Source organism: Taudactylus pleione, unplaced genomic scaffold, assembly GCF_031769625.1.
Source record: "Taudactylus pleione unplaced genomic scaffold, aTauple2 ptg000769l, whole genome shotgun sequence".
NCBI classification, from domain to species: Eukaryota; Metazoa; Chordata; class Amphibia; order Anura; family Myobatrachidae; genus Taudactylus; species Taudactylus pleione.
In genome coordinates this window covers 115,053-135,645 of record NW_028285171.1, presented here as the reverse complement: position 1 = coordinate 135,645, position 20,593 = coordinate 115,053, and the positions used below count along the sequence as shown (strand labels likewise).

Genomic DNA, 20,593 nt, shown 5'->3' with positions numbered 1-20,593 from the left:
CCAATGGTCAAAAAAGTGATGTATTTCGGAGGGGGATGTAGAAAGACAGGATGCCCACAGTCACGATACCGACAGTGGTATCCCGAATACCGACGGATTGCGGAGGAAAGTATTAGGGTTAGGGGGAGGCTTAGTATTAGGCACTATGGGGAGGGTTAGGGTTAAGCTGCGGGGTGGGAAGGTTAGGCTGCGGGAGGGAAGGGTTAGGGTTAGGCTGCGGGACTGAAGGGGTGGATCAGGCTTATGTTGCGGGAGGGTTAGGGTTATGCTGCGGGACAGGAGGGGTTAGGCTGCGGGAGGGGTGGGTTAGGGTTACGGACAGGGTTAGGGTAAGGGTAAGGCTTATAATACTTACCTAAATCTGTATCTGGATTTTGACTTTCGAGGTGCTGCTGACGGTATACCCAAGCCCTGATTTGCTCTTCTGCTGATCAGTAGTAAATATTTAATAAGGGATATTCTTCATAAAAATCCTCAAACCAAGTTCATCTTGTCTTACAAAATTGTTCCAAAATAAATCCACCCATGTCCTTATGTTGGGAGTCATGACTGTCTCAATCGATGGCGGCTTCTGCGCAGTCTTCCATTGTAATTAGGTCACTGGCACAAGCGACATTTATTTGCATTCATCCATCTTTGTGACTGTCCTGTAATATGACCTTGAACATGCCCGACCTATCAGGGTGACACTGATGGTATATGTGCAGCTCCATGTCTATATACTGTACTTGCTTCCTTGCATAAGTTACATACGCAGAAAGTGATGACATTTCCGGCATATGCAGGACGGAGTCTGACAGAAATGCCAACAGCATGAACCTCCGTCTTCACCTGTCGTCCGGTTACCGTTTTGAAAATGGTGCTCTACACCCAGTGATCTCCCAAGGAGACAGCAACTTAGACCTAAGTGTGGATCGGCGAGGGACTGTCAGAGACTTGAGGAAAACAGTTTTCCAGGTAATGGTGTTAATGCATATAACGCCCCCAGTTTCATGTAGGCTGTGTTTCTCTGCTTCTGTCCTTGCCCCCTTCCTTCCTCTGTATGCTATTGTGTGGTGTTTCCCTTTTTATTTTGTCTGTGTATTATTATACCAGTTTCTACCTTTCATTACCTGGCATGACTGCCTGCATTCCAATTTGCAAGCCAATGTGGTCTCCTCTCCAGGGCCCAAGCTGCATAGACTAGATTAAAACACTGGGGAGCGGTCACTGTACTGGCTTGTCTTGGTGAATAAAGAGAAAGTATTCTGTGCTATTTTCTGATGGCAACACGGAAGATCACCTTCCATGATAACATCTCTGTTAGAATGCTAGATGATTTTTAGGTGGTTATCATGCAGTACTCTAAGGGGCAGAGCAGATCTCAGGTGTGTGATGGAGAGCAATAAGGAGAAGCCATGTGGGCCAAGCCTTGTAGAAATGTGAGGAAGGGAAGCAGAGGGATACGGTAAATGGATTACAAGTGGCGAGAGCTGAGCATTTGAGGAGCTATTGCTCCAGCCCAAATTATAGCCCAACTGTAGGAACTCCAGAAAAGGAGCAAGAACCTGGGTAGAAGAACCACAACCAGTAGGTTACTTGTACAGCTGAAGTTAACTCAGAGTGTTCCTTTAGGACCATTACTTCAAGGCCATGTAGTTAAGTTCATAAGCGGTGGATTAAGATAGGAGACATCATGGGCTATCTTAGTCAGGCCGGGGCTATGAAAATGGCCAAGACTGCCTCCTGCTTGACTTCCTTGATTATCTATGGAAGCATAGCCAGGGGACGTGAAAGTAGACCAGTTAGCAATGCCAGTGAACAACGGAGACAGAACCCTGTTGGCCTATGCCATTGCATTCCTACTCTACATGCCCCCCCTACCCTACCCTTTTAATTGATATAAATAACCGCATTGGGATTAGCCAATTGTTTTCGCAACAGGTGACCATGCGTGCTTGTGGAGCCTTGGAAGTAGAAGCACAATTATGCCATAACTTCTATTATCGTTTAGGGAAATGCATAATCCATCCAGGTTCTAACAGCTCTGAATAGTGAGGAAATATCAGATGCTGCACCAAGTCCTGAAACTGGTTTTCATGGAACCCGTACACCTCCGTTGCACTAAGAGAGTAACCTTGAGACAGCGTGTGATCCATCGTCCACCAGGAGACACTCGTAGGCTGTGAGACAGATTAAACAGCAGTTCAAAGTAGTTGCAGGGACATTTTATATTTTGGAAAACTGTATATCACCGATATGGAAATGGGAAAAGGGTACAGCCTCCAAGGATGATCAGAGCCCAGGAACTTTGTTAAATCAAATACTGGTCCAAAGCACCAGTGACAGAGAACCAAAACCATAGACTGCAGGTGACAGATAATGGATAAGGAAGACCCTGACCTTGATTGTATAAAATGCTTCACAAGATTGAGGGCATACAAGTGGTATTTATAAACCTGAAGGTTATGTCAGATAGCCCATTGTTCCATAATAAAATTTCGACCTACATCCTTGGTTCATGGTTCGTACATCTGGGAACCAATTTATAGGGGAGAAGATTCCTGGTCAACTTGGTTTTGTGGCCAAGCAAGTGCTGCTGGTCAGTTACTTTGGTGCGCTTACTATGGATTAGGGAGCCCACCCTGATCGTTCCTTCGTAAGGTTTCTCAGTGCTCTATTCGAGGGACTAGTGAGTGAGTTGTAAGCTGCAGGAAGGTCACCAGTTTCAGGTTGGTGCTTTCATGGTTCTTCAAACTTCTTATGCGGCGGGCCGTACTTCTGGCCAGGTAATCGCGACTTTCTTCTTCACGTTCCATAGGGGACACAGGGACTACGCAGGGTATAGGCTGTGCAGAAGGAGGACTGGGAACCAAACAGTTAAAGTCTTTGACTTCCCAAGCAGCCCAGCCTCCTACTCCCCTATACCCCGTCCCCAGCCGCAGGCAGGCCAGTTTTTCGTTTGGTGCCAAGGCAGGAGCCAGGCTTACTTACAAACGGGCTGCTTCTGCAGCCTAAAAGTCTTTATTTTATTTTACTTTGAGTGGGCAGCGCAGAGCGTCCTATAGGACACTCAGCGCTGCCGCTCCAGCACTCCCGGCGCTGGTGGCCATGGCGCTTGCGACCAGGTCAGCGGCCTCGGCCGTGTCCTCCACAGGCACAGAGGACCACAGACACTGTTGGGTGGCTGGGCCATCCACACTTTCCCTGGACCACCAGGACACACAGGTAACGGGCACTATTATAGTAGCAGCCACTGCCCTGGGGGATTTATGTCAGAAGGGGGAGGTGGCCTCTACCCCAGCTTCTTGCGGGTTCCCTCAAGGAGGCTTCCTGCCAGTGGGTTTATTATCCTCCTCCACTCCCTTCCACAGAGACGCCGAGTGGCCATTTCAGTACAGCTAGTCTCCGGAGAGCTGGGCTCATGTCTCCCTGTATACCTCACTACTTAAGTCAGGTTATACAGTTAAGCTCCTCCCAGCCGACTGGGACTTGGACTGTGGAGCACTTTTCTGCCGATTATAGGCATTTATTGCATTGAATGTACTGTGTGCCCCTGTATTACCAGGGTGAGGGGGTTCACTGTGCCCCCCCCCTTTATTTACACCCGCTTATTATCACTAATGGGGCATTACATTCATTGCACTTTCCCCTTATTGCACACATCTGTGGCTACAGCTTCGTGTGTGGGGGATTGCCTTGGATTCTAATATGTCCTCCAAGAGCAAGACACCTGTGGAGGTGACCAAGGAGGTGGGAGCTTCTGTGTGTTACGCACATGCATAGGAGGTGTAGCTCAGTGGTAGAGAACATGCTTTGCATGTAAGAGGCCCCGGGTTCAATCCGCGGCATCTCCATGTTTATCTGTTGGTCTCCCCGCAAGATCCAATCCAGGCTAGACTCTGTATCTGGTACTGCACGGATGCGCAGCGAGAGGTCCAATTCACAGTCTCCATCTTGGAGCCGTCTTGGGCAGTCTCCCTGTCTCAGGTAAGGTTAAAGCTGCTTAACCGTTTAATACCCAAGTGTGGGTCGGGTCCGTTATCCCCCCTCCCTCTGACGGGGGCCCACCCTGCCGCGGTTCTGCAGTCACCCACTTGAGAACCACTATGGATTAATACCCTCTTCTACTCAATTTTGGGTTGGGCACTAGTGTCCCCCTCCTTCCAACAGCTACTGGATAAGGACTGACATGGACCGTCCAGGCGGACAAGCACTTCCCTTTGATCTGCTTATGCCTCGGACCTGATGAGGTCAGGTCCGTTATTTCAGAAGTGGGGACCTCATGGTGGAATCTTTGTCTCAAGTAGTCCAGTTTTTCAAGCAGCATCCCACCATTCCTGACAGTTGTTGTCAGAACTCCCAACAATTGGCCTTTAGTGGCGGCGTGCTCCTCTCCTCCATTCCCTGCTGAACAGCATTACTAATGGCAGTCTGCCCCCGGGTGACGCACATATTGCCGGCTGGGTTAGGAACTCTTCACTTCCTTTCCCTACTTAGGCTTCCCTTACGGAGCCAAGGATTGGAAGTTGGAAGCCTTACCTAGGGTTTATTTCCATGAAGGTACATCCGGCTATAGCTTCCGCTTGTTTGACTATGGCCATCGGTAGTGGACCGACGCTCTAGAGGAGGGACCCTCCTCTGGTACTCCCAGGAATCAGTAGTATCCTAATTCTAAGGTGACAACTTCCTCTGAGATAGGAGAACCCTCTGACTTGGTTCCTCACAGGCCGGTTCAGACGAACCCCAGTGCACACTCACTCTGAGCACAGAAGGCTCTGGAAGCTCTTCTTTATTCTAGGGGTATTCTCTTTCATCCTGCCTGGGACAGAATAATTGCCTCAACGGCGCAAGCTAGGAAGGCGTTTCCCCCCTACTGCACCGGAAAAAAAAAAACCTGGGTTCTGAGTCAGTTTTTCTCCAGGTTTCAGGTGCCCAGGTGTAAGCATTCTGGGCTGCCAGATGCCACACCACCAAGCCTGCTGGGGCAGATTTCCATCTGGAAAACGTAGTCTCAGGGCTACGCATTACCCTTCCGGGAATGTCCTCTATCCTGGTTACAGGCCTTCCATTGATTCCAGACAAAGCAGGAGCCGTACTGGAGTGCATGCTCTTCCTTCTGGTCTCCAGAGTATTTTTCCCAGTACCCCAGATCATGAGAGGCATGGGATTCTAGGCCAACTTCGTCTTGGTTCAAAAGCCGAACAGGTTTTTTTGACCAAAACTCTTCCTGAAGGCTCTCATCCGCTTCTGCGGGTCCCCAGGTTCTGTATAGAATCTTTATGTTCTATCAGTTTGGTGCTGGAACAAGGGGTTTTTATAGTTTTCCTGAACATTCAGAACAGTCAACAGAGTTTTCTTTGGTTGCTGTCTGGGGGGGGACCTTACCAGTTTCGGGCTGGGCCACTGGGTCTCTCTGTGATTTCTTGTGTCTTCACGTGAGTCATGGTGGTTATGGTTCCTATGTGGTGCACAGGCGTCAGAAGTCTCCCTTACCTGGACAATCCTTTTATCCTCGCCCAGTCTCTGGTGGTCCTCAAGAACATCTTCACCTGGCTATAAGATCTACTCCAGTCATGAGTGGATCAGTTATTGGAGATAGTCTCCCTTAGCTCCCTGTTAGTAGATACTCCACCTGGATGTCATACTTGACTCCCTTATATCCGTCTTAGTAGATACTCCACCTGGGTGCCTTACTTGACTCCACTGTTTAAAGAGTGTCCCTTCAGGCGGACAGGATTCAGGTCCTTCAGTACAGAATGCGCGAAGTCTTTCATCTCCAACGAGTGTCAATTCACTCCTGCATGCCAATACTGGGCTCAGGATTGGCACATCCTGGGCTCACTGGTCTTCACCTGTGACGTTAGTAATTGCCCTGTTTCACTCCGGGCCAGCTCCAGTGGGAAGTTCTACATGTTCAAACGGTTTCTATCTCCTCATCAGGTCGCAGCCCATCATCCTCTCTCGGGAGGTCCACCTATCCCTCTTTTGTGGGTTACAGGTGTCCCACTTGGTCTAGGGCTCCCCCTTTGGATTCAAGTTTGGATTCTTTTTGCCACCGCCGCAGGCCTGCGGGGGTGGGGGCCAGAGGACTGCCCACAGTTTTTCCAGGGTCGGTGGACAGTTCAGGGTAGCCATCTTCCAGTCAGCATTCTAGGGCTCCGCAGGGTCTCTTGGGCTTTGTGTCCAGCGCACCCCCAGCATTGTTCGGCCCAGGGTCAGCCCAAGAGCACAGCCTCCGTTGCCTACATAAACCATCAGGGAGGCACTTTCCGTCGCGCCGCCATGAAGGAGGCCAGTCGCATTCGTGGCTAGGCAGAGGCTCTTCTTCTTCTGGCTATTTCTGCGATCTTCATCCAGAGTTGGGCAGCGAACTTACTAAGCCTCCAGGACGATCGCTCGGGTGCGTAGTATTTTCATCCAAATGTCTTTCAGCCTTTGGTTCATTGCTGGGGCCTTCTGGACGTCTGCTATGGTGTCTTGACACAACCACTGGCTGCTGAGGTAAGGCTCTCGCACCAGGGATCCGGCGGGGGTCTTCTGGTGGAAGCTTGGGTGAATCGGTGGGTCTTTCGACTCGGGTACATATTCCCTGATTCTGCAGATTTACTCAGGAAGGTTTCACTGTGCTCCTAGTGGAGGCACCGCGATCCTCGTGGCAGCACCGCGATCCTTGTGGTTCCCGTTTTGCCGTGGCGAGCTTGACACGCGGCTCTTTTGCGTCTCTGCGTTTTCCGCTACAGCCGGATCTTCTGCTTCAGGGCTGGTGCTTCCATCCGGTTTGCGCCCATCTCTCTTTGAAGGGGTGGCTTTTGAGACATCCATCCCGAGGGCCGAGGGGATTTTCAGGTCGTTACCATGCCCCATACCCACAAATTCGCTTCAGCTAGGATTTATCTCCCTTTCCTGCAGGTGGGCCTGGATTTGGCTTTTTGTTCCTGAAGGTTCAGAGTTTTTGCCCTCTCTGTACTCTCAGAGACGGATTCTGTTGTTACCTGAAGTTATGTCCTTCCATCAGGGAGTCCTCTGTTGCTGTTCCTCGGGTGGCTCCTTGGGATTTATCCTTCATGCTGAGGGCTCTTTAGTCTCCTCCCTCCCTTCAATTTTTTTAGGTTGGCTTTTTGTTGGGAAGACTCTATTCCTTCTGGCCATTGCTACGCTCGGAGAGTGTCTGACATGAGCACACTGTTGTGTTGCTCTCCATTTCTGGTCTTTCAGCCTGACGGTTTGGCTACCATTGCTAAGGTCATTTCGCTGTTCCACATCAACCAGGTGTTTGTGATTCCGGCCTTTCAGTCTCCTGATTCTTCGCCGGAGGTGGTCTCTTTGGATGTGGTGACGGCCCTCTGAGTCTATGTGGACCATGCTAAGGATCTCCATATGTCTGATCTCCTTCTTCATACTCTATGGGCTTCCCAAACTGGCTAGCTGGCTGCAAAGCACTTGGCCAGCTGGTTTCTTGGTCCATCCACCATATTCGTGGCGGCAGACGTGGTGACTACTCATACCACCAGGTCAGTAGGTACTTGGTAGGCAGCTCGCTAGGGGTGCCTCGGCGGAGCAGCCTTGTAGGGCTGCACAGCCTATACCCAGCATAGTCCCTGTGTCTCCTATGGAGTTCAAAGAAAAGGACTTAACCAGGTAAGACATAAGTCTCCTTTTCTCATGTGATACCCATCCCTGGGAGGTGTTCTGCATCTTGCAAGCTCCGCTTTTCTCCTCTTGCTACATTCAGTTATCATAAAAAATGATAGAGGCAAGTGGGATCTGTCATCAAACATGGCTAGGCTTACTGTTAAGGGGTTATTTTTTTTTTTTCGCCACTTTATGTAAGACGGGGTCCTACAGAAGTGAAGGTTTCTTGTCTTCAGAGTCACAGGCTGTTTTGTTCTGTTGTTGTCTTTGAAGGCCCCGTCATCAAGCATCACACTTACGAATTGTTGTAACCATGGTGGAGATTGTGGATGATCCGTTATGTTCATGCATCTGGTTTTCAGGAGTGCTGATGGGGTACCTTCAGCTTTGGAGGTTTAGGGCCTCGGCGGAGTTATCTAAATTTTTCCGTTCTCATGTTAACAATGGTGCTATATTCTCTGCTGTGCACTCCCTTCTAAGGGGCGGTCACCGTTGTGGTGTATGTCGCTTTGGTAGTGGCATCCTGAGGCCTTTGGCATAGGCATTTACCGTATGTGGTTTCTCTGTTGGCAGGTAGAATGTCCTGGTGGTTTGTATCTGGCAGTTGTGGACTATAACGCTGACATGACCTGTAGACAGTTTCTTTTGCGCAAGACCACAGTTCCACCTGTATTCTTATGGGATGCCATCATAGTACTTCTGTTGTTTTAACTGTGATCTTCTTTTTCAGGCAATATTCATATCACTATCATTTATATCCAGCTCCCACCTAATCTGCCATGTTACCTCCCCTCCTCCCATGAATAATTCAAGATGTCCCGAAGCAGATATTGAAACTTATAGACCACATTTTCATGGCTTCTAGATGCCTTATAGCTCTTAACTGGATGAAACCAGATCCCCCACAGTGCTTATCCTTATCGATAAACTTTGGTATCATATTCCAGTTTAAATTTTTGCCACTGATCCGGCGTTTGAAGTCCTATAGGGAATTCCAGCCATGAACCACTCAGATATGTTTCTGCAGATCTGAAGTGACAGAGAATAGCTAGTGTAGCAGAGGCACACAAATAGCCTGGATGCTATTCCTCAAAAATGTAGAGATTAGCCTCCACAATTTGCAACTTGGCCAGCTCAGACAGGGGTCATCAGAGAAGTGTATAGCGGGTTTGTCAAAATGTTCATAGCCTAAAGCTGGGTACACACTGCAAAGATATATCTGCATATCTATCTGTAGATGATGGTCATTCATATACATTGAACGACTATCATCTTCCAGGCACCAGCAGAGTCCCCATGGCTGCCGCTGCATGTGTACAGGCGGTCGGCAGACCGGCCGTACACACTTGCCGATGGACAAATATATTTGCAGGTATATCTGTCCATCAGCTGTGCAGCACAGCCGACGCGATATGTCTGTGAACGATGTCGTTCACAGATATATCGCTGGTATACACTGGCCGACGGGCACCCAATATATTGGCCGATCAATTGATTGGCCAGTATATCTGTCAGTCTGTACCCAGCTATACTGATCCAGGCTATGGCAAAGTGAACCCTAAGGCTAGCAAGATGTGCTTACAGATAACCTCCATAAGCTTGTCTACAAGATTTTTAAAGGACCTTGTTTGCTGCCGTTCTTTGGCAACCACGATTTCGGGGAGTAGACCAAAAAAGGTTCTGACTGTTTTTAGAGGGTAAGGGCAAAATTGACTAAGCGGTGGTTTGACAGCGGGTTCTATTCTGTTCTAAATGCTGGTGGTTTGACGGCGGGTTCTATTCTGTTCCAAACCCCGGGGCTTTGGTGGCGGTTTTGCAGCGGTTTCTAAATGACAGCCCTGTTTTATTCTAAAATGTGTTTTGGCGGCGGTTTGCTATCTGCAGATTTACTAAGGCCAAAACCACTGCAAAACTGCTGTCAGAACACATTTTAGAATAGAACAGGGCTGTCATTTAGAAACCACTGCAAAACCGCCACCAAACCCCCGGGGTTTGGAACAGAATAGAACCCGCCGTCGAACCGCCGGGGTTTAGAACCGAATAGAACCCGCCGCCAAACCGCCGCTTAGTAAATTTTGCCCAAAGAGTGAAAAGACTGAGTAAAACACCTATTGATCAAGGTCTCTTAAGCTGGGCATCCACTATACAATTTTCTGTCAGATATCTGTCCAATCTGGCTGGTTGGAATGAAAACCTGGTAATGTATGGGAGCAAATGACAATCGTCCATTTGCTCACAAACACTGGAAAACAGACAAAAATGGTTGTTCAGACAAATTGGTTAAAACACACAAATGTAACCAGTTTGAACAATTTATTTGTCCTTTTTTCAGTGTTTAAAACCATATGATCGACTGTCATTTGCTCCATTACATTACCAGGTTTTCATTCCAACCAGCCAGATTGGAAAGATATCTGACAGAAAATTGTATAGTGGATGCCCAGCTTTATTCAAATGTCAAACATTGTTATTATGCTCTTTGTTAGCAAGAGAAATCATTATAAGAATAAACTATTCTTCTCTTGGTGTCCAAACGCAAGGATGCAGAGCCTGTATATTGATTATACTAGTATCCTCCTCATATATATATATATATATATATATATATATATATATATATATACAGTCAGGTGCATAAATATTGGGACATTGACAGAATTTTCATATTTTGGCCTCTATTCACCACCACAATGGCTTTGAAATGAAACAAACAAGATGTGCTTTAACTGCAGACTTTCAGATTTAATTTGAGGGTAATTACATCCAAATCAGGTGAACGGTGTAGGAATTACAACGGTTTCTATATGTGCCTCCCACTTTTTAAGGGGTCAAAAGTAATGGGACAAACTAAACAATCCTAAATCTAACTTTCACTTTTTAATACTTTGTTGCAAATCCTTTGCAGGCAATTACAGCCTGAAGTCTGGAACGCATAGACATCACCAGACGCTGGGTTTCATCCCTGGTGATGCTCTGCGAGGCCTCTACTGCAAATGTCTTCAGTTCCTGCTTGTTCTTGGGGCATTTTCCCTACAATTTTGTCTTCATCAAGTGAAATACATCCTCAGTCGGATTCAGGTCAGGGGATTGACTTGGCCATTGCATAACATTCCACTTTTTAGCCTTAAAAAACTCTTTGGTTGCTTTTGCAGTATGCTTCAGGTCATTGTCCATCTGCACTGTGAAGCGCGGTACAATGAGTTCTGAAGAATTTGACTGAATATGAGCATATAATATTGCCCGAAACACTTCAGAATTCATTCTGCTGCTTTTGTCAGCAGTCACATCATCTATAAATACAAGGGAACCAGTTCCATTGGCAGCCATACGTGCCCAGTCCATGACACTACCACCACCATGCTTCACTGATGAGGTGGTATGTTTTGGATCATGAGCAGTTCCTTTCCTTCTCCATACTCTTCTCTTCCCATCACTCTGGTACAAGTTGATCTTTGTCTCATCTGTCCATAGGATGTTGTTCCAGAACTGTAATGGCTTTTTTAGATGTTGTTTGGCAATCTCTATTCTGGTCTTCCTGTTTTTGAGGCTCACCAATGGTTTACATCTTGTGGTGAACCCTCTATATTCACTCTTGTGAAGTCTTCTCTTGATTGTTGACTTTGACACATATACACCTGGAGAGTGTTCTTGATTTGGCCAACTGTTGAGAAGGGGTTTTTCTTCACCAGGGAAATAATTCTTCTGTCATCCACCACAGTTGTTTTCCTTGGTCTTCCGGGTCTTTTGGTGTTGCTGAGCTCTCCGGTGCGTTCTTTCTTTTTAAGAATTGTCCAATCAGTTGATTTGGCCATACATAATGTTTTTGCTATCTCTCTGATGGGTTTGTTTTGATTTTTCAGCCTAATGATAGCTTGCTTCACTGATAGTGACAGCTCTTTGGACCTCATATTGAGAGTCGACAGCAACTGATTCCAAATGCAAATGTCACACCTAGAATCAACACCAGACTTTTTACCTGCTTAATTGATAATGAAATAACGAGGGAATAGCCCACACCTGTCCATGAAATAGCTTTTGAGTTGATAGTCCCATTACTTTTGGCCCCTTAAAAAGTGGGAGGCACACATAGAAACCATTGTAATTCCTACACCGTTCACCTGATTTGGATGTAATTACCCTCAAATTAAATCTGAAAGTCTGCAGTTAAAGCACATCTTGTTTGTTTCATTTCAAAACCATTGTGGTGGTGAATAGAGGCCAAAATATGAAAATTCTGTCAACGTCCCAATATTTAAGCACCTGACTGTGTATATATATATATATATATATATATATATATATAACATATGAACTGATATTATTTTTGAGTTCAACTGTTGCTTAATGACGAAAAAAGGAAAAAGCTGTTCATCAGTGTTTGCAATGAACACCCGCATATTGTGCTGTACACTTCTGACTGTACTGCATTCTGTGCTTAACAATTCTGACTGTACTGCATACTGTGCTTTATAATTCTGACTGTACTGCATACTGTGCTTTATAATTCTGACTGTACTGCACACTGTGCTTTATAATTCTGACTGTACTGCAAATTGTGCTGTACAATTCTGACTGTACTGCATACTATGCTTTACAATTCTGACTGGACTGCATACTGTGCTTTATAATTCTGACTGTACTGCATACTGTGCTTTATAATTCTGACTGTACTGCATACTGTGCTTTATAATTCTGACTGGACTGCATACTGTGCTTTATAATTCTGACTGTACTGCATACTGCGCTTACAATTCTGACTGTACTGCATACTGTGCTTTATAATTCTGACTGTACTGCATACTGTGCTTTATAATTCTGACTGTACTGCATACTGTGCTTTATAATTCTGACTGTACTGCATACTGCGCTTACAATTCTGACTGTACTGCATACTGTGCTTAAAATTCTGACTGTACTGCATACTGTGCTTTATAATTCTGACTGTACTGCATACTGTGCTTTATAATTCTGACTGTACTGTATACTGTGCTTAACAATTCTGAAGGCAGCAAACTGTTTATTCAGCATTGTAAGTCCAGTACGGCTGTGAGTACTGGAGGCTATAGCAAACTGATTAATATCCTTTTTCTGTTTTGCAATATGACCAAATTGAAGCCGTAGTCATCTCTTGTAAAGCCGATGTTAGTGTTTCTAAATTGGTATTGATTGCACTAAACTTCTGCTTGGAACGTTTAGGTGATGTTATTGATCTGCTGACTTGGCTATTGTTGCAGTTGTTGGACGAGTCGGTAGAAGGACATGTATTGAGCATCGCAAAGCTTCTGCCGGCAGGTTTACATGTCTTCCAGGACCTGTGTGGTGAGTGTTTAATGATCCAGCAGTTAATGAAATAGGGAAACAAATGAGCTATACAATATATAGTTTGCATTTGTGATTAGTTTACTGTACAGCTCATTCAAATGTCATGTCACACCGGATTAAATCTAATTGTTGTATTTAAAACAATGAATTGATATTTGCCCATTGGACCATAGATGGAAGTGGAGATGAATTTCACAAATTGCAGAGGGTCCCGTGAATCACGCAGACTTTTAAAAATTTCCAGAAGGAACAGTTTACTGTAGTGACATTTTTTTCTACCAATGAAGTATTTAAAGTACTAGGGATATGCAGGTTCGGATTTTCCCGCCAAAAATCGGGTCTCAAAAAGAGGCAAAACGTCATCTTTCATGGACAAACATCATCATTCATGGACGAAAGTCCATGAAAGATGATGTTTGTCCATGAAAGATGATGTTTTGCCTCTTCCTGAGACCCGATTTTTGGCGGGAAAATCCGAACTAATCCGAGCCTGCACATCCCTAATTTAAAGACTTGCACAACAGAGAGAGAGGATTGTGGTTTAGAAACAGTTCCCGTACTTGAATGTATGTAAATGTCCCGTGCGTCACACAGAGATTCACCCATAAGACAAATAAATAATACTCCACAAGATGGCAGCAGGAAAATATTAGCACGATGAGGATGATTGATCCTCAAAATGTTTCTCTCTTTAGATTTGTTGTGTGAATGACAATAAAGGTGAAAATATTTCAGGTTTTTCCTTTTTCGTTCTGTCTTTGGAATAAGACCTTTCTGTTAGAGACAGGTGCTTTGATGCAGGTGCGTGGTTGCGATTTTGTGCGGCGTCCCAGTGGCAGTAATATGCAAATGAGAGTTTCAGGCTTCTCCTTGTGTACCTTTGCCTTGCCGGTTCTAATGCCAGTGCCTCCGTAGCAGCAGTGGACTTCGCGTACACTCGGGAACGCATGCGCCATAGGGGTTTTCAGGACTTTTTGCGCATGCACAGTAGCAAATAGTTGCGAAAAACATTGGTATTGCATCCACCTCTGAATCAGTCCCAGTGAGTTTGTTTACTCACAGAAGATAACCATCTGCAGTCCCCTGAGCTCCCGCCTGCTCCCTCCTTCTCTGTTCTTCCTCCTTTCCTTCTACACTCTAAACAACAGTTTGATGAGAAAGCAAAGTTTGCAGCAGGTATGGTCACATAATGAACAGAAATCGTTTCTGTGCACACAATGATCGCACTGAGTTCAGAATTATGTGGGACGCAGACCTCCTCATGCCATCAGACCACCACCAAATGACCATCAGACCCTCACATGCCCCTTAAATGCCAATCAGACCTCCCCCATGCCATCAGACTTTCCCACATGCCCCTTTAGTGCCAAGTAGACCTTCCCCATGCCATCAGACCACCCCTCATACCCCTTAAGTGCCAAACAGATTTCCTTCACTCTATCAAACCCCTTTCACATGACCCTTAATTGCCAATTGGACTTCCCCCGTGCCATCAGTACCCCCACAAGCCCCTTATGTGCCATTCAAACCTCCCTCATGCCATCACACCAACCCCACATGCCCCTTCAGTGCCAAACAGATATACACGATGCCAATATACACCCCACATGCCCCTTATGTGTCAATCTCCCTCACACCATCAGACCTCTCCACATGTCCCTTTTGCCAAAGAGACCTTCCCCACACCATCAGACCCCCCCCCCTTATCTGCCTCTTAAGTGCCAATCGGTCCTCCACAATGCCATCATAACACCCCCACATGCCAGTTATGTGCCAATCAGATCTTCGCCATGCCATCAGCGCACCCCCAATCGCCCATCAGACCCACCCCACATGCCGCGTAAGTGCCAAACCTCCCCTATGTCATCAGACACCCACATGCCCTTTAATTCCAAAACGATCATTTCCTATGAATAAAACTTGCTGGCATAAGAAGAGAACGACTGCAATACAGAGAGCTACTCAATCTTCTTTCTGACAAATATTAAACTGAAGGCAGATGGAGGGGACCAATAACTAGAAATTGTTATTTGGGGGGGGGGGGGGGTTACCATGATACATAATATCATGGATTGGTGGCTTTACATGGGTCAGTCCTGTTGCTCAACCCAAACAATAGGATCGCTGCCCAGTTTAATCACACAGGTGATCAATATGAATGTGATCCGGCCATTCATCCAATCCTCAAGCTGCAATCTCTGGGGTCTTCTAATGCTGTCATAAGATAACCAGGGATAGTGGTCGTCTTTCTGCTGCACTTACTAATATGTCTGATAATGATACGATTTTCCAGAAAATATTATGAAGTATAACTACATACATCCTTTTTCTAGTTATAATGAAGTGCTATCATTGTTAGATGTGAACAAGTAGTTTGATGCTGTTTAATGTTTCTCAGATGCGGAGCAGAATCTTCTGAGTGCCGGTGTCACAGACAGCTGTGATATATTTCTGTGGGATGGACAGCAGGTAAGAGAATTGGATTCAGAATTGGAAAGAGAACCCAATGATATAACATTAAGAGAAGTTCCGCTCACGTTTTAATTTCTTCTTTCTGTCCCACAAGGGAGTATAGGTTGTGGCGTACTTCAATCTCTTGGTCAGCCGAAAGGAGAGAGGTTATTAATAAGTGGATGAAATTACAGGGTTGTAATAAGCTTAATTACATGATAACCGTGTTGTAATAAGATTGTTACAAACATATAACATATATAAGTTTTGGACCATATGTATCCGTAAAGCACTTTGAATTCGGGCAATTTGGTTTTCTCTTAGGTAGTGCCACTGAAAGACTTTATTGTATTCCAGGTCTTGGTCCTACAGACAGGCACGATTACGGCGTTGTGTTCAACCTTTGTGATCGTACAGAAGGGTGTGGATTGAAAGATGTACAGTGTCTAGATAGACAGTCAATAGGTTGACACCAGATAGTCGACAGACAAAGGGTAGACAGGGTCAAATGGTCGACATGGCCAAAAGGTCGACACATCGATGGTTGTCACAGAAAAGGTTGACACTTTTGTTTATTTTAACCCTAATCTCCACCCTAACCCTCCCCTTCTGCAGCCTAACCATCCTCTTCCACAGCCTATACACAGCTTATTTGTGTGTTGACCTTGTGATCATGTCGACCTTTAACCCTGTCGACCTAAGTCCACATCGACCTTTGAACGGTCGACCATTTGAACCTGTCAGTCGGTTGACCCTGTTGACCATTTGCATGTCGACCATCTGGTGTCGACCTATTGGCTATCTAGTCACTGTGGATCTTCTATCAGAATACACATGGAGAAAAACAAATTTTCAACAATTGCCTAGGGGCTCCTTTTGTCTTTTTACGCCAGTGATCTTACAGACCACTGAGGAGGAAGCATGTTCAAGGGGATGTAGTCAGCATCCCGGCGTGCGGTATGCAGACGGGTGAAATACTGGCGCCGAAATCCCGACAGCAGAATCCCTATCGCCGGCATCCCGAAGGTAAGTTTCGGGTGTTAGGGGGAGGGCTAGGGTGCGGTGTCAGGGTTAGGCATTAGGGGGAGGGTTAGGCACTAGGGGGTAGGGTTAGGTTTAAAGTGCAGGGAGGGGGAGGTTAGGTTTAGGCACTAGGGGGGAAGGTTAGGTTCAGGGTGCAGGGTGGGGGAGGTTAGGTTTAGGCACTAGGGGGGAAGGTTAGGTTCAGGGTGCGGGGAGGGGGAGGTTAGGTTTAAGCACTAGGGGGGAAGGTTAGGTTCAGGCTGCGGGGAGGGGAAGGTTAGGTTTAGGCACTAGGGGGGAAGGTTAGGTTCAGGGTGCTGGGAGGTTAGGTTTAGGCACTATGGGGGAAGGTTAGGGTTAGGCACCGGGGAGAGAGGGTTGGGGATAAGGGTGAGTCTTACCTTCTTTCCTTATGGGTGTTGGGATTCTGACTATCGTGATGCCGCTGTCTGTATTCTGACCATACCCAACCCATGTTCAAGTACATGTAAATCTAAGGTGTTGGATTCCATAAACACAAAATAAGCAAAGTACTGTGTGAGAGATTCCATACCAAATGATAGAATTATTGATCTGTAATTAATACATTATCATGCTCAGGCCATAGTGGAGGTAAGGTTAAGTGACATCTTAGAACTATCTTTGGAAAATGAAGGCTCACAAGTAGATAGGTTAGAAACACCTTTATGATAGGCTTCTTTTTCTGCTAAAAGCCAGGAAAAAGTTAATATCAATATACAGATATACTATTAGTATTTTACTTTATGCAGTGATTTGTATTTCTCACACTGGTGAAGAGGTACCAGTGCCGGAAGCCAACTTAATTTACACGATGGTTATTTTTATTCCCAGTACAGTTTAGTCCTATTGGTTGCCCCATTTCTATCGTTCCCTCTTCACAAACGTCCGTGTGTCTAATGGTAATATCGGTTATTGACCATGTAGGTTGGAGGGCTGCCAGTCCAGGGTGGTCCAGACTGCGCCCCTCTTCTCCTAACCATCATGCGTCCACGTCAAGCCCAAAGCAATGGTTCCTCGCCAAGCTACTCGGAGAGTCAAAGAGTCTTCCCATCCAACTTTCAGCTGAGAGCGGTGCAGGAGAAGCTAGCCGGTAGCCCCTCAGAGGAGTCGCTGCTTTGCTCTCCATCCGCAGAGACCAGTGAGGGTTGGAGTGTTTTTGCCATTGAAGATATGAACAAAACCCTCAGAATGTTGGGGCTTAAAGATGGAAGTTCCCTTCTGCTTTTGGATTCGCGTGAAGAGGGGTAAGTTAGCATTGCACTAGTAAGACTGTCTGATATCTAGTTCCATGTCATTTCAGGGAATTAAAATGCATTCTTCAACTCCCCAGCTTCCCGTGTAAAACTCACTGATACCTAGAAGTTGCTTGAGGAGACCCTGTGTTTGTCTTTTAGAGAGGTGACACTAGCCACGGAAAAAGAGACAGCCGGTGACCTGGGCCTTCACTGCGTTCAGGTGCAGGATTGGTGCAGATCAGAAGATGGAAAGGAAACGGTTCAAATTCCTGCCGACCCTGCCTCAGTGAGTAATAAAAATGCCCATATGCTGCTGATGAAATACAAGTTTTCTCTATAGTAGGGAAATAATTAGGTTGGGTCAGGATGGCGACAGTCAGAATCCAGACAGGTTTTTGTCAGGTATTACAACCCTTACCCTAACCCTCCCCTTCCGCAGCCTGACCCTAACCCTAACTTTCCTTTCCCGCAGCCTAACACTAACCCTCCCCTCCCACAGACTGACCCTGACCCTAACCCTCCCCCTAGTTCTTAACCCTAACTCTCCCATCCCGAAGCCTAACCCTCCCCTACTGCAGCCTCACCCTAACCCTCCCTCTAGTGCCTAACGCTAAGCCTCCTCTTCCGTAGCCTAACCCTCCCCTCCTGCAGCCTAACCCTAACCCTCCCACTAGTACCTAACCCTAAGCCTCCTCTCCCATAGCCTAACCCTCCCCTCCTGCAGCCTAACCCTAACCCTCCCACTAGTACCTAACCCTAAGCCTCCTCTCCCGCAGCCTGCCCCTAACCCTGCCCCTAGTGCCTCACCCTAACCCTCCCCTCCCGCAGCCTAACCCTCCCCCTAGTGCCAAACCCTAACCCTCCCCTTCAGCAGCCTGACCTTAACCCTCCCCCTAGTTCTTAACATAACTCTCCCATCCCGCAGCTTAACCCTAACCCTCCCCTGCTGCAGCCTAACCCTAACCTTCCTCCTAGTGCCTAACCCTCCCCCTAGTTCTTAACCCTAACTTTCCCGTCCCGCAGCCTAGCCCTAACCCTCCCCCTAGTTCCTAACCCTCCCCCTAGTTCCTAACCCTCCCCTAGTTCTTAACCCTAACCCTCCCCCTAAGTGTCTAACACTCCCCCTAGTTCTTAATCCTAACCCTCCCCTCTCGCGGCCTAACCCTACCCCTAGTGACTAACCCTAAGCCTTCTCCTAACCCTGATACTTACTTTTGCAATCTGTCTGTATTCTGACAGTCTGGTTGCTGTTGTCTGTATTGTGACCATCAGCATCTGCCATGTGATCAGTGGGTGTTACCTTGTCATCATGGAGCTATAAATTGTGATCAGTGGGTGTTGCCTTGTCATATACATTGTGATCAGTGGGTGTTGCCTTGTCATATACATTGTGATCAGTGGGTGTTGTCTTGTCATATACATTGTGATCGGTGGGTGTTGCCTTGTCATATACATTTTGATCGGTTGGTGTTGCCTTGTCATATACATTTTGATCGGTTGGTGTTGCCTTGTCATATACATTGTGATCAGTTGGTGTTGCCTTGTCATATACATTGTGATCAGTGGGTGTTGCCTTGTCATATACATTGTGATCAGTTGGTGTTGCCTTGTCATATACATTGTGATCAGTTGGTGTTGCCTTGTCATATACATTGTGATCAGTTGGTGTTGCCTTGTCATATACATTGTGATCGGTGGGTGTTGCCTTGTCATATACATTGTGATCGGTTGGTGTTGCCTTGTCATATACATTGTGATCGGTTGGTGTTGCCTTGTCATATACATTGTGATCGGTTGGTGTTGCCTTGTCATATACATTGTGATCGGTGGGTGTTGCCTTGTCATATACATTGTGATCGGTTGGTGTTGCCTTGTCATATACATTGTGATCAGTGGGTGTTGCCTTGTCATATACATTGTGATCGGTGGGTGTTGCCTTGTCATATACATTTTGATCGGTTGGTGTTGCCTTGTCATATACATTGTGATGAGTGGGTGTTGCCTTGTCATATACATTGTGATGAGTGGGTGTTGCCTTGTCATATACATTGTGATCGGTGGGTGTTGCCTTGTCATATACATTGTGATCAGTGGGTGTTGCCTTGCCATATACATTGTGATCAGTGGGTGTTGCCTTGTCATATACATTGTGATCAGTGGGTGTTGCCTTGTCATCATGGAGCTATAAAAAAAGGTTTATATTCGATGGCAGAAATGTTGACATAAAAGCTAGAGGAAGACAGATGGAGGTTCTGCAAGGAAGAAAACAATACAGTTGAAAGGACAGAAATGAGAATAAAAGCAGAGAATGGAAGTGTAACGTTAGGAATAGGCAAACACAGAATCTCAGAGATGGGAATAAATGAAGAAGTTTATTGGTATTTGTTAAATGTCATATACATTATTTAGTTGGTAGCGAATTACATGGAATATAATTTAACAAGCAGCCCCATGATTATGATAACATGCAATTTACAAGATGAGATAATGGAAAGATGTTGGGAAATGTCTAATGATCGATCTCGGCTTTGTCCTCAGACTATGTCCGAGATCCGCAGGAAGGCTGTGGAATTGCTGGAGTTGCAGGAGGACACTGGTAAGATGTCTAGTGTTGCTAGTGTTGTTGCTATTAAACTGTATTATAGAATTACATTAGATTCTCACTTGTTTTTGCTTTGTATAAGATTACACAATTTAAAGGTTTACTTCTTTCTGGTGTATTTTGTTAGATGGCACCTGTCTGAGACCTCTGCATAGAAGCGGGAAGTTGCTTCCACCAGGTGAGATATATAGGGAACTATACGGCAGATCAGTCGTGTAAACAACTTATTGTTTTATTGGCTCACCCTAATAGAAAAGGCTAAAAAAACAACAGCAAAAAATTATTGGAGAGTGGAATAATTTAACCCTCAAAAGTAATTATGGTT

The 20,593-nt window shown here is 46.0% G+C and overlaps 1 protein-coding gene across 1 annotated transcript in view; it reads left to right on the top strand.

Annotated features, from left to right (window-relative positions):
- Positions 1 to 20,593, top strand: part of USP40 (ubiquitin specific peptidase 40) — an 81,128-nt gene that overhangs the window by 41,097 nt on the left and 19,438 nt on the right. The window contains exons 13-19 of the mRNA XM_088457577.1: positions 786 to 957; positions 12,849 to 12,933; positions 15,335 to 15,405; positions 17,356 to 17,675; positions 17,826 to 17,952; positions 20,205 to 20,262; positions 20,396 to 20,446. Coding sequence (XP_088313703.1) covers positions 786 to 957; positions 12,849 to 12,933; positions 15,335 to 15,405; positions 17,356 to 17,675; positions 17,826 to 17,952; positions 20,205 to 20,262; positions 20,396 to 20,446 — 884 coding nt within the window. The remainder of the gene's footprint in view (positions 1 to 785; positions 958 to 12,848; positions 12,934 to 15,334; positions 15,406 to 17,355; positions 17,676 to 17,825; positions 17,953 to 20,204; positions 20,263 to 20,395; positions 20,447 to 20,593) is intronic.